We start from the raw sequence: 15,075 nt of genomic DNA, 5'->3' as shown, positions 1-15,075 counted from the left end.
TTTGCCTGGAAAATCTTCAAATATTTGGAAATTAAACAACACACTTCTAAGAAATGCAGGAGTCAAAGATGAAGTCACAGGAAAATTTAAAAATTTTGAATTGAGTGAAAATAAAAACATAACACATTTAAATTTGTGGGACACAGCTAAAACAGTACTTAAAGTAAAATATACTGAATTCTTATATTTGAAGAAAAAATGTCTTAAATCAATGGTCCAAGTTCCCACCTGAAGCAAACAGAAAAAGGAGAGCAAATTATATTCAACGGCAAGCAGAAGGAAGGAAATAATAAAGAGCATAAACCTGTGAAATTAAAAACAGTAAAACAGTAAAGAAAATCAATGAAACCAAAAACTGGTTCTTCGGAAAAAATCTATAAAATTGATAAACTTGTAGTCAGTCTGATCAAGGAAAAAACAAAGGGAGAGACATTACCAAAATCAAGAATGAAAGAAGGGATTATCACTACAGATATCCCATTCATCAAAAAGACAATAAGAGAATATGGTAAACAAGTTAATGCCAAAAATCCAACAATTTACATGAAATAGACAAATTTTTGACAGATACAAATTATCAAAGCTGATTCAAAAAGAAATAAAACAACCTGAACGGTCCTACTGTGGTGGCTTTGTAATATTTAAACTTGGCTAAGCTAAATTATATTTCCCAGAATTCCTGCACTTACATATTTCCAGTTAGGGTGGGCCACAAAAGGTACCTTCAAGCAAGACTGGAAAGGCAGAAATGAAGTAGTTCTGAGGAACTTTCTTGTTTTGCAGATCTGGTGGCTTTTTTATGCTCAGAAGGTCAGGAGAGGTGCTTTTGTAACTCACACACAATGTTGCTTATCTGCTGACTCATCTTGTTGGCATGGAACGGCAGATAGGTCTGTTCTTGCTCCAACTTCTCCTGGATCCTCCTTCATTTTCTCTGACATCTCGGTCAGGTGTGTCTTTGGCTCCATGATGAGGGGTACCAACTTACTTCCTCGAGATTAGAGGCAGTGAGAACTGACACGAGTTTCAGTTCATCTCCCTAAATTCTAAGTCATACTCACATTCCAGATCTTGACCTTGAGCTTCTGCTTGCCCTTGGTTTCCCTCACTTTAAATCCATCTTCCCTTCTTGCCTTCCCTTACCCTGAAGGTTTCAAGCTCCAATATCAGATGAGAAGGCAACAGCCTTAGACAGACTTTAACCAACTCCCACAACTGTGTAAGATCAAATCCCTATAACAAATCCCTTTCTATATATCTCATGGTTCTGGTTCTCTAAATGAACCTTAACTATTACACCTGTATCTATTTAAGAATCTGAATTTATAGTTAAAAACCTTCCAACAAAGAAAACTCCAGGTCAAAGTGGCTTCATTGATAAATTCTAATAAACATATAAGGAAGAAATAATTTCAATTCTACACAAACTCTCGGAAACCCTGGTGCATAGTGGTTAATGCTATGGCCGCTAACAGGAGGGTCAGCAGTTCGAATCCACCAGGCGCTCCTTGGAACATCTATGGGGCAGTTCTACTCTGTCCTATAGGGTCACTATGAGTCGGAATCGACTCAACAGCACTGGGTTTTTTAAACACAAACTCTTGCAGAAATAGAAGAGGAAGGAGCACTTTTTAACTTATTTTATGATGTCAACATTACCCTGACACTAAAACCAGACAATGATATTACAAGAAAGAAAACTACAGACCAGTATCTCTCATGAATATGAATGCAAAAATCCCTAACGAAATAGCAAATCGAATCCAGCAGTGTATGAAGAGAATAATCCATCACAACCAAGAAGGGTGTATCCCAGAAATGCAGGTTGTTTCAATATTTAAAAACCAAGAGATGCAATTTACGACATAAACATAATAATATTCTAATTAAAAAAGCTATATGACCATATCGATACATGCAGGAAAAGCATTTGAGAAAATCATCTCCATTAATCATAAAATCTACAGCTAACATATTTAACGATGAAAGTGTGAATGCTTTCCCACTAGAATCAGAAAGAAAGCAAAGACGCCTGTTCTCATCATTTGTATTCAACCCTGTACTGGAGGTCCTAGTCAGTCCAATAGGCAAAAAAGAAAGAAGAGAGGAGTAAAGTGGAGAAAAAAATGACACTATCTGTCTTCATACACAACATAATGGTTTACATAGAAAATTCTAACAATTCTACAAAAAAGCTACCAGAGCTAAAAAATAAGCGCTAGCAATAAACTGGACACTGAAATTTATAAACAGGTATCCTTTAAAATAGCACCAAAAACCATGTAATAGCTATGCACAAATTTAACAAATAAGTACAGGATTTGTATACTAAAAAGTATAAAACACCAATGAAAGAATTCAATGAAGACCTAAATAAATTTAGAAATACAGCATGTTTATGGATCAGAAGACTCAGTATTGTTAAGATGTTAACTTCCCCCAAATTTATCTACAGATTCAACGCAATCAAAATCCCAGCAGTTTTTTTTTTAGAAATCAATAAGCCCATTCTAAAATTTATGTGGAAACTTGCACGGCAACACAATTTTGAAAACAAACAATATTGAAGTCTCATATTAGCTAATTTCAAGACTTACTATGAACCTACAGTTATCAATAAGGTGTGATACTGATGAAAAGATAAGACACATATATCATTGGACAGACTTATAGATCAATGGATAGACATACAGATCAATGGAGTAGAAGAGAGTTCAGAAGTAGATCCACACATATATGGTCAACTGACTTTCAACAAAGATGTCAAAACATGGAGAAAGGACTGGGCATTCATGTGTAAAAAAAATGAAAGTCAATTTACACATTATACCATAGAAATATAGCTCAAAATAGATCATAGACATCAATGTAAAATGTAAAACTATAAAATGTCTAGAAAGAGACAAATGGTTTAGGCAAAGACTATTAGATAGGACACAAAAGCATAAATGATATTGGCTAATCTCTGACAAAGGACCAAAGTCAATTAAATGGGGAAAAGTCTTTTTAACAAATGATGCTAGCAAAACTGGATGTCCATACATAAAAAAAAAATCAAACAGGATCTGTACCTGACACCATACACAAAAACTAACTCAGACTGGATCAAAGACCTATATAAAACCTAAAACAATAAAGATCATGGAAGGAAAAATAGGGATAAGACTAGGGGTCCTAATACTTGGCATGAAATGAATACAAACCATAACTAACAATGTACAAACAGCAGAAGTGAAACTAGATAACTGGGAGCTCCTAAAAATGAAACACTTACACTCACCAAAAGAATAAAAAGAGAATCTACCGGCTCGGAAAAAATTATTGGCTACAACACAACCAACAGGGGTCTCATTTCTAAAATCTGCAAGATACTACCACACCTCAAAAACAAAAACACAAATAATGCAATTAAAAAATGGGGAAAGGATATGAACAGGCGCTTTATCAAAGAAGACATTCAGGTGGCTAACAGACACATAAGGAAATGTTTGCAATCATTAGCCATTAGAAAAATGCAAATCGAAACTACAATGAGAAACAATCTCACCCCGACATTACTGGCACTAATCCAAAAAAAACAAAATAATAAATGCTGGAGAGGTTGTGGAGAGACTGGAACTCTTATACACTGCTGGTAGAAATGTAAAGTGGTACACCCACCATGGAAAACAATACAGCCCTTCCTTAAAAAGCTATAAATAGAAATACCATATCATCCAGTAATTCCACTATTAGGAATATATACTAGAAAAATAAAAGCCGTCACACGAATAGATATATGCACACCCATATTCATTGCAGCATTATGCACAATAGCAAAAAGATGGAAAAAAAAACAACCTAAATATTCATAAACAAAAAACAAACTTGTTGCTGTCGAGTCAATTCCAACTCATAGCAACCCTACAGAACACAGCAGAACTGCCCTATAGGGTTTCCAAGAAGCGGGATGGTAGATTCGAACTGTGAGCCTTTTAGTTAGCAGCCGAGGTCTCGGCCACTGCACCACCAGGGTTGCTCCCATCAACACATAAGTGCATAAACAAATTATGGTTCATACACACAATGGAACAATACATAACAATAAACAACAATGATGAATCTGTGAAACATCTCACAACATGGATGAATATGGAGAACATTATGCTGAGTGAAATAAGGCTATCACTAAAGGACAAATATTGTATGAGACCACTATTATAAAACCCAAGCAAAGGTTTATGCTGAAAAAAACAACCTTTGATGGTTACGAGGGAAGGGGAGGGGTGGAGAGAGGACATCATTAACTTGGTAGTAGACAAGTGGTAACCTGGATGAAGAGAAAGACAACACGAGATATAGAGGAAGTCAGCACAACTTGATTAAGGAAAAGTCAAAGAAGCATCCTAATCTAAATGGCTTGAGGGACCAAGTTACTGGGGCCGAGGGCTGGGGACCATGGTCTCGGGGGACATCTAGGTCAAATGGCATAACACAGCTCATAAAGAAAATGTTCTACACCCTACTTTGGTGAGTAGTGTCTGAGGTCTTAAAAGTTTACAAGCAGCCATCTAAGGTACATCCATTGGTCCCATCACGTCCGTTGAAAAGAAAATGAAGAAATCCAAAGGCACAAGGAAAATATTAGTCCAGAGGACTAATGGACCACATGGACCATAGTCTCCACCAGCCTGAGCCCAGAAAAACTGGATGGTGCCTGGCTAACACCACTGACCACTCTGACAGGGATCACAGTAAAGTCTCCAGAAAAGTGCAGGATAAAAATGTAAACAAAATTCAAATTTACCAAAAAAATACCAGACTTACTGGTTTGACAGAGATTAGAGGAATCCCCGAGACTATGGCCCCCAGACACCCTACTAACTTAGAATCGAACGCACTCCCAAATCCACCTTTCAGTCAAAGACAAGACAGGCCAATAAAACAAACAATAACACACATGAGGAATGTGCTTCTTAGTTCAATCAAGTATATGCGACCAAAGGGGTAACACCTGACCAAAAACAAAGATGAGAAGATAAGAATGGACAGGAAAACTTGATGAATGGACACAGGTAACCTGGAGTGGAAAGGGAAAGGGGTAGAGTGCTGACACAATGCAGGGATTGTAACCAATGTCACAAAATAATTTGTGTATACATTTTTGAATGATAAATTAATTTACAATGTAAACTTTTACCTAAAGCACAATTTTTTTTAAAAAAAGCATAAATGATTTAAAAAAATGACAAATTAGACTTCATCAAAATTAAAAACTTCTGCTCTTCAAAGAATACTTACAAAATGAAATTAAAAACAAGTCAAAGGCTGGAAGAATATGTTTGTGTAACATATTTGATAAATGACTGCATTCATGATATATAAAGACTTCTCACAGCTCAATAAGAATTAAAAAAAAAAAAAGAGGCAAAGGATTTCAACAGACACTCTGCCAAAAAAGATATAAGGATGGCAAACAAACACAAGAAAAGATGCTCCATATCAATAGTCATCGTTGTTGCTGTTAGGTGCTGTTGAGTCAGTTCCAATTCATAGGGACCCCATGTACAACAGAACGAAACACTACCTGGTCCTGAGCCATCCTCACAGTCGTTGCTATGTTTCAACCCATTTTTGCAGCCACTATGTCAATCCCTCTCATTGAGAGTCTTCCTCTTCTTTGCTGACCCTCTTCTTTACCAAACATGATGTCTTTTGCCAGGAACTGGCCCCTCCGGATTACCTATGTTCAAAGTACAGGAGAAAAAGTCTCGCCATCCTTGCTTCTAAAGAGCACTCTGACTGTACTTCTTCCAAGTCAGGTTTGTTCGTTCTTCTGGCAATCCATGGTATATTCAATATTCTTCACCAACATCTTAATTCAAAGGCATCAATCCTTCTTCGGTCTTCCTTATTCATTGTCCAGCTTTCACATACATATGAGGCACTTGAAAATACCATGGCTTGGGTCAGGCACACCTTAGTCCTCAAAGTGACATCTCTGCTTTTTAACACTTGAAAGAAGTCTTTTGCAGCAGATTTGACCAGTGCAATACATTGTTTGACTTCCTGACTGCTGCTTCCATGTGCATTGACTGTGGAATTTGACTGGATCCAAGTAAAATGAAATCCTTGACAACTTCAATCTTTTCTCCATTTATCATGATGTTGCTTATTGGTCCAGTTGTGAGGAATTTTGTTTTCTTTATGTTAAGGTGTAATCCACACTGAAGGCTGTGGTCCCTGATCTTCATCAGTAAGTGCTTTAAGTCCTCTTCGTTTTCAGCAAGCAAGGTTGTGTCATCTACATCTCGCAGGTTGTTAACGAGTCTTTCTCCAATCCCGATGCCATCTTCTTCATATTGTCCAGCTTCTCAGATTATTCGCTCAGCATACAGATTAAGTACAATGATACAACCCTGAGGCACACCTTTACTTATTTTAAGCCATGCAGTATCCCCGCTTTCTGTTTGAGCAACTGCCTCTTGGTTGTTCTGCATGAGCACAATTAAGTGTTCCGGAGTTCCCATTCTTCAAAATGTTTTCCATAATTTGTTATGATCCACACAGTTGAATGCCTTTGCAGAGTCAATAATACACAAGTAAACATCTTTCTGGTACTCTCTGCTTTCAGCCAAGATCCACTAGTCATTAAAAAAAAAAAAACCATTGCCATCGAGTCGATTCCCACTAGTCATTAGGGAATTGCAAATGAAAAACTACACACCCATCAAACACAAAACAAACCCACTGCCTTCGAGTTAACTGACTCACAGCAACCCTATAGGACAGAATGGAATTGCCCCATAGGGCCTCCAAGGCTGTAAATCTTTTCAGAAGCTGACTGCCAAATTTTTCTCCTGCAGAGCAGCTGGTAGGTTTGAACCGCTAACCTTTCCGTTAGCAGATGAGCACTTAACCATTGCCACCATCAGGGCTCATTCTCACACCTATTACCAAAACCAAACCCACCGCCATCAAGTCAATTCCAACTCACAGTGACCCTATAGGACAGACTAGAACTGCCCCATAGAGTTTCCAGGGAGCACCTGGCAAATTCGAACTGCCAACCTCACGGTTAGCAGCCCTAGCACTTAACCACTATACCACCAGGGTTTCCTCACACCTAGTAAAATAATTTTAAAAAACCTGCCAAAACCAAACGCTGTCAAGGATGCATAGGAATTACAACTCTTATATACTACTCATGGAAATGTAAAATGGTACAGTCACTTTGTTTAGCAGTTTATTATAAAGTTAACCATGCCTTTACAACGCAATTCAGCAAATCCTGGCAAATACGGTGCTTCATATTTACCCAAAAGAAATGGAAACATGTCCACGTAAAAACCTGCACGTGAATGTTTATGGCAGCTTTATTCATAATCATCAAAAATTGAAAACAACATGGTCTTAGTAGTTAACTGTTGCTACATAAAAAAAAATCACCCCAAGATTTAGCAACTCAAAACACCAAACACACATTATTTCCCAGTTTCTGTGGAAAAGGAATTCAGGAGCTGCTTAGCTGGGTAGCTCTGGCTCAGGATCTCTTGTGAGTTTACAGTCAAGATGTCAGCTGTGACAGATGTCATCTGAAGGTTGATTGGGGCTGGAAGATCTGCTTCTAAGATGGTTTGTTCATGTGGCTGTTGACAAGAGGCCTCAATTCCTCGTTGACTATTGGCAGGAGGCCTCAGTTTCTCACCACAGAAAGCTCTCCACAGGGTTCCTTATTTCCTCACAAAATGGCAGCTGACTTCTCTCAGAGTGAGTGATCCAAACAAGAGCAAAGCAGAAGCCACAATACCTTTTATGACCTGGCCTCAGGAGTCACATACAATCACTTCTGTCATATTCTACTGGTTCCAGAGATCAACTCTGACACAATGTGAGAGAGGTCTACAGAAGGAAATGAATACCAGGAGACAGGGATCACTGGGGACCATTTTGGAATCCGATTGCCACAAACCCAAATGTCCATTAACTGATAAATGGATATACAAACTGTGGTACATCCATACAGTGGAATAGTAATCAGCAGTGAAAAAGAACAAAGTATTGAAACATGCACCAGCATGGAAGAATCACAAGTGCATTATGCTAAGTGAAAGAAGCCAGGCCCAAAAGGCTATGTAAGTATGAGTCCATTTATATGGTATTCTGGAAAAGACAAAAGCGAATGGACACAGAACAGATCACAGGTTGTCAGGGTTTGGCAAGGGGGTAGAAGATTGACTACAAAGGGCATGAAGGAACTTTTTGAATGGTGGGAATATTCTATATTTGATTGTAATAGTGCTTATATTACTGTGTTAAAATTCATAGAATGGCACACCTAAAAAGGGTGAGTTTTATTGTATGCAAATTATACTACACTAAACCCACTTACAGAAAGGGAAAGAAGAAAATCTTGAGGGGAAAGAAAAGAGGTTTGGTTGGAAAGATGGCTGCAGGAGTCTTAATGTGTAAATAATAGAATTTTTCTGGAGATGAAGAAACCATTTAGAAAATAACAAAATAATAAAAGCTCCTCAACCTGAAAAATTTCTCTGATCTTTAGTCTGCGGATTGAAAACGCCTGTCGAATTCTGAGTAAGATAGGTTAAAAAAGAGAGAAGCAAACATATTCCAGCTATATTAGTTTCCTAAGGCTCCCATAACAATTTACTAAAAACTGGGTTGCTTAAAGTTGTTCCCGAGTGGCACAAACAGTTAAGCGCTCAACTATTAACCAAAAGCTTGGCAGTTTGACTCTACCCAGAGGCACCTCAGAAGGAAAGCCTGGAAGTCTATCTTCAAAAGGTCACAGCCATTGAAAACCCTATGGAGCACAGTTCTGCTCTAACACACACGGGGTTACCATGAGTTGGAATCAACTTGACAGCAATTGGTTTGGTTTAAAACAAAGCAAATATATTCTCTCACAGTTCTAAGGCCTAGAAGTCTGAACTCAAGGTGTCAGCAGATTCACACTCCCTCTAAAGGCTCTAGGGAAGACTCCTTCCTGGCCTCTTCTAGCCTGGGCATTCCTCTGTCTTCACATGGCCATTTTGCCTGTCACCTCTGTGGCTGTGTCTCCAAAGCTCTTTCTCTGTATAAGGACACCAGTCATTGGTTTAGGGCCAGCCCAATCCATTATGACCTCATCTTAACTTGATTATACCTGCAAAGTACCTATTTCCAGAGAAGGTAACGTTTATAGATACCAAGGATTTAGGACTTCATCAGAGCTTTTTAGGAGACAGAATCGACCCACGACACTGGCACATCCTGCAAATAGTCTTGAACACCAAGAATAAAGTGAAAATCTTAGATGCTTCTGGAAAGAAATAACAAGTTATTTTAAAAAAAAGTAAAAGAGAACAACAGGCATCTGCCTTCTTAACTGCAACATGGCAAAAGAGGAGTTATTTTTGTTTGTACTTTTTGAGAGAAAAGAACTACCACTGATGAAATATATACCAATCAAGAGTAAAAGAAAGTTATTTGGGGATAGGTAATCACTTCAAAAATTCACCACCCACTTATCCCATCTAGGGAAAACAGCCAACAAAAAGACTATCTTAATCATAGCAGAAATAGGGGAGGATGAAGAGGAAACTTTTTGACATATGAAGTTAAATTTAAATGGATATTAGTAAAGTAATTGGGCAGAGACATACAATAAATAATTTATTGGAATAAAACTAAGGAACAAAAACAGGCCAAAAAAAAAAGAATATTAAAGTCAGTCTAGTGTACAAGGAAACTGTAAGTAGTTATCACAGTTTTGTTTGTTTGTTTTGTACCTGGTTTGCAAGATGAAAGTGACCAAACAGCTTGTGACCCAATTTCCCGTACTGTCCCAGTCCTTTCCAACTGCTTAGGGTCAGCACCTGGAGGTGTCTTGTTTGGTGTAGTCATTCTCTGAATAGTCTATGCAGAAAAAAAGTATACATACATTAGAGCAGGACTTGAGCGTCTTTACACAAAAGGTAAAAATAAAAATTTAATGGAAAAATGGATCACTGTTATACCCTTGATTTCCTGATATTAATCGTCTATTCTCAAATACAGGTAACATAACTCAATTAATATAATTTAAAAGTCTTGGAATTCAGTTTGTGTTTGAAACATAACCTACTTTGAATTACATCACGTGCAAAGTAACAGGAAAAGAGCACAGAATTAGCGTCAGTCTCTCCTTTAACTTGCCTATACTTTGGGCAGGTCTGGGCTTTATTTCCCTGCCTGTCAATTATAGATGGCTACAATTGCATGATGCTACACATTCTATGAATATATGTCTTAATTCAAATTAAGTTTCTGCCCTAGAAAAGCCAAACTTAAATTCTTACTCTAGGACTATGTAAATAGTGGCCTCCGTTTTAAATTTCCATTAAGTGACACAGAGAAAAATCACATCTCACTAATTGTCAAAAGTTTCCATTTATATGTGCCGTGGACATAATACAGTCAGAAAAGTGGCTTCATGGTTTAGAAGTGAACGACTGACCTATTCTAAACCAAAGGCTGACTTCATCTTTCACATTTTGTGTTAGTCTTAGCAAGTCTATGTAAATGGGGGAGAGGATCTCTTAAATAATGAAAAATATGTAAAACGCCTGCTTGGGTAGTGAAAAGTTACAGCTACAGAACATCGTTATGCATGCTATTATCGAACTGTCCCCATACTTCCCTATACCTTCTCCTTGACATCTCTCATTAGACCCAAATTACTCCCTAATCATCACACAAACGTTTAATACGCATTAAATAATGGTACAACCACTGGACTATAAGCTTTTGAAAGGCCAGACACGTAAATGCCGATAAGTATGCATTGGATGAATAGATGAATGAACGAATAATGAATAAGTTCAGTCACAAACTAAAGTATCTGCCACCTGCAAATTAAGTGAAGTCTAGGATGAAACAAACATGTGGGCATTATCACAAGCTGTAACGTCCTGTCATCTCAAAGTCCATTTCTACATTGGGGCACAATTCAACTGCCGGACTTGAGACTGGACGCCACCAAGTGGATAAAACACGGAGCTCCGTGGAGACCGGGTTCCTAGCCTCGCAGAACCGAGGACACAGTTCAGAGGAATCTGATGTCAAAGAGAGAACGTCGCCGCGAGCAGCGTCTGGGCCAGACTCTCTTGGTCCTGCTTTACATCTCTGGTGTGCTAGAACGGGCAATGAATAAGGTTCCATCCTATTCGTGGCCCGCCGACCTTCAAGAGACCCGGAGCGCAAAAGGAGATTCAGATTAGGGAGGAGAAAGTATTTGATGATGCTAGGGCTATTCTCCATTCGGGAAAAAGGCCAGGTACTTACAGCTTCCTGACCCGGCTTGCGGCAAGTCAGGTTTTTCAGGACCTCCTGCAGCTGCGCGCCACTCCCACCTCACTTTTCAGAACCGCCGGGCTTCCCTAACGACGTTGTGGGCGCAGAACAATGACGTCATCTCGTCCTCGCTCCTTCCAGGGCCCCGCCTCGCACACTGCCGTGCGCGCGCACTACGTCCCCATGCCTTGCGCGAGGCGGCAGCTGGGCACCGCCATTTTGGCCGGTGGCCGTAGGAACACGCTGTGTGGCTCCCAAGTGAAAACAGGAGCTGACTTGGACTCTACGGTCCCTCCGCAAGGGGATCATTTTTCTCCAGGTATGTGAACAGACCGAAGTGATTTGGTCGTTAGCTGCCGTTTCTCATCATGAAAAGAGGGTAGGAACGTTCTCCGAGAGACTTTGGCTAGGCCTCCGGTGGCGGCGGTGGAGACGGCAGCGGCGCGTGGCAGCGGCGCGTGGCAGCGGGTTCCCGCGGGACAGCTGGAACCGCCTGAGAGCGGGCGCGGTTGGGTGCGTGGCGGCGCCTCGGGCTTTCCTCCCAGCCGACCAGCTCTTGGCCACTGTTGCCCGTCGCGCCCGCCAGGGGCTACGAGAATGGACTTAGATGTCCTGGCAGCGATGCTCTCTCCACCTCCTCCGCTCCCACCCTGAAGTTAGACCTGGAGACGAAGGCACCTTCGGAACTTAGAGCATCCCGACTCTCCCCACCCTTCCTTTGGCTTAGTGAAATGGATGTATTTTCACACGTGCGTATTTTATTGTGGAAAGTCGTGGCCTTCCACCTTTTGGTGGTTGTGGAATGAGTCATGGCATCTTGCCGCCGTGAAGTCGAATACTCCTTATCCGCTCCTAGTTTTTTGTAGAAGTGATGGCCAAACGTTGCAGGTACTTTGCTCATCGAGCAAAGCGTACATTGGCTGTAATTGAGATTATCCAAAGTACTCTCCCTGTTGAAAGCTTATGGCTTTTTTCGTGTGCTTTTGTGGCACTTGGCACTTTTCCCCTTTTTATATTTTAAGATCTCCTCGAGATCAGGAATGGTGTCTTTAGTATTTGCTGTGAATGAATGACTGCAAAGCTAAATTCTCATGTCCCCTAAGCTGTATAAGCCTGTTGTGATGGGAGAATCGGTTAAGAGTGAGGAATAACTGTCAAAACAACTTGTGTTCGTTTTTTACCCTCCTGTCTACAAGACTCCTAACTACTGTACATTTATGATTATAGCATTTGCCTTGCAGTCATTTGTCTCATATACTGAGAATATTCATTCTATACCAGCCACATGGCAAAAATGCTTGCTCAGTGTTAACGAAGGGGTCTTACCTACATTGAACCAAAAGGGCTTGTTTTTTTAGTTAAAAACTTTGTTCTATAAAAAAAAAATTTTTTTTTTAGAAAGAATTTTTCATATAATTATTTGGGAAGAAAAAAAACAATATTGTCTAGTGTCCCTTCTAAGTGCCTTGAATTTAAGACTCTTTGAAATCAGAGTTAGGCACCACCCCCAACTTACTATGTGTTTTATAAGACTAATAACCTGCACTAAGCATAGCTTAGAATATTTTCATGTGATTTTAAGCCTCAGTTAACAGCACCTTTTAAAGTGTTTTTAAACAGAATTATAATAATTTTAGTCATCCTCTGCAAATACTTTACATGTATGCCTCACTTTTTCCTCTCAGCTGGAAAAGTGACAGGGTCATTGTTTGAGTACCTCCTTGGGACACGATTTGTCTTCAGATCTGACGTATCTTCAAATCTCTCTTAGTTCCTGGGGATCTGTTACTATAATCCTTCCCCCCAACCTTTACTATGTTGTATCTTTCTCATTGGGAGAAAAAAAAAAAGAATATCCCCTCCTCAATTTCTTGAAACAAATAGAGAAAAATGAATTAATGGTGTTTGCACAGTTGACTGACAATCCTACAAAGAATCACTTTTTTAAAAATGTGATATAATTTCTCTCTCCCTTTTTTTTAAACGGCTTTGTTAGCTATCTCTGGTATATTTTTATTCTTCTAGAAAAATCACCTGCAGTCACTTGATTTTTTAAAATAGTTTGAAAAATTAAATGAAGTGTTCTATTAGTTTGACAGAAATAAAGTTAAGCAGTTTCATGATAAAAGATTCATTCTCTGGAAGAGAATTTATTATGCTTTCACAGGGTAATTTGTAAAAACATTCAGTGTTTAAATGAAAATGTATGATGTCCAGTTTTATTTCTTTCAATAGCTTACTAAAGGATCTTCAGTTTTCTATGAAGTTGTAATTTCCAAAATGCTAGTTTTTGTTTCGATTGTTTTGTAGCATTCAAGTCATTTAGTTTCTTCCTCTTCTAACCTTTATGAGACCTGGACTTTACCAGTTTCTAAAGGGTAGAAGTGAACCTCTTTGTTAGCATAGCTGCGTTTATGACATGGATCTTTAGCTAGGGTTTTGGGTATCCTTTTGGGTGGTGGTGTTTATTTTCAATATATAGTTTAGTAGGCACCTGTCACCATAAAACATTAGTAACTTGGAAGATTTATGAAGTTGTTATAATCTATAGGAAAATTATTTACCATATTTATTTACTCATTCAAATTTTTTGAGTCCCTACTATGTCCTAATCGACTCAAAGGCACTGGGTTTTACTATGTCTTAGGCTCTGGTCTAGCCGCTGAAATGAACAGGCAAAAATCTGCCTTCACGATGGAGTACTTTCTACTTGGGAGGGTAGGGAATTGTGTCTGTGTCTGTCTGTCTGTCTGTCTGTCTGTCTGTCTGTGTGTGTGTGTGTGTGAAAACTTGTGAGACCCGGAAAAGCAACTCAGTCCCATCGAGTTCCAGCTCTCACAGGTTTCGCTGTCTATGCATGTATATGAATATAAATGTGTGTGGAATGTATATGTGTAGGTATACACACACGCACATGATATATGTACAGTATATGTAGAAAACGTCAAAAGAGAAAAATAAAGCAAGAAAGAGGGATAAACTGTCTTGTTGATTTCAACTCATAGCGACCCTATAGGACAGAGTAGAACTGCCCCATAGAGTTTCCAAGGCTGTAAATCTTTACGGAAGCAGACTGCCGCATCTTTCTCCCACGGAGCGTCTGGTGGGTTCAAGCCCCTGACCTTTCAATTAGCAGCTGAGTGCTTAACCACTGCATTACCAGGGCTATAGAAAGGGTATGTTTTTTAGTACCATGGCTAGAGAAGGCTCACTGAGAAATAGACATTAAAGACCTGAAGGAGCGAGCCATGTAGCTTATCTAGGGAGAATATTGTTATAGGCAGGGAATATGATTATAGGTGGATGCTGTTCTGTTCTAGGACAGCAAGAAACCAATGTGCCTGGAGCCAAATTAACAAGGGCTAGAGTCATTGGAGATGAGATCAGAAAGTTAACAGTCTGATCATGAAGTGCCTCATTGGTTATTTAAGGACTTCGGCTTATATTCAGAGTGAGAAGGGAACCCATTGCAGGATTTTAAGTAGAGGAATAACGTAATCTGATTTATTACTTCAAAAGGATCACTCTGGCTGCTGTATTGAGAATAAACCATTGAGGGTTGCAGTAGAAGGAGGCAAGGATAGAAGCAGAGAGATATCATAGGAAGTTATTATAATGTTGTAGTTGATGATGGTGGCTTAGACCAGAGTGGTGAGAAATGGCCAGATTCTGGATATATTTTGCAGGTAGAGTTGACAGGATTTGCTGTTGTGGAATATAAAAGAAAGATGACTCCCAGGAATTTGGGCCTGAACAAATGGA

The 15,075-nt window shown here is 39.2% G+C and overlaps 2 protein-coding genes across 3 annotated transcripts in view; one reads left to right on the top strand and one right to left on the bottom strand.

Annotated features, from left to right (window-relative positions):
* The window catches only part of ANAPC10 (anaphase promoting complex subunit 10), a 101,294-nt gene extending 89,901 nt beyond the window's left edge, over positions 1-11,393 (bottom strand). The window contains exons 1-2 of the mRNA XM_049905792.1: positions 11,305-11,393; positions 9,771-9,897 (exon numbers count right to left, since the gene is read on the bottom strand). Coding sequence (XP_049761749.1) covers positions 9,771-9,885 — 115 coding nt within the window. The 5' untranslated portion in view covers positions 9,886-9,897; positions 11,305-11,393. The remainder of the gene's footprint in view (positions 1-9,770; positions 9,898-11,304) is intronic.
* Positions 11,394-11,495: 102 nt separating this feature from the next.
* The window catches only part of ABCE1 (ATP binding cassette subfamily E member 1), a 38,704-nt gene continuing 35,124 nt past the window's right edge, over positions 11,496-15,075 (top strand). For both annotated transcript variants that reach the window (XM_049905791.1, XM_049905790.1), the window contains exon 1: positions 11,496-11,632. The gene's annotated coding sequence lies outside the window, so the exon portion shown is untranslated. The remainder of the gene's footprint in view (positions 11,633-15,075) is intronic.

This window comes from Elephas maximus, chromosome 13 (assembly GCF_024166365.1).
Source record: "Elephas maximus indicus isolate mEleMax1 chromosome 13, mEleMax1 primary haplotype, whole genome shotgun sequence".
NCBI lineage: Eukaryota > Metazoa > Chordata > Mammalia > Proboscidea > Elephantidae > Elephas > Elephas maximus.
Note: the sequence above shows the minus strand (reverse complement) of the source record. Positions and strands in the feature narration are given on the sequence as shown.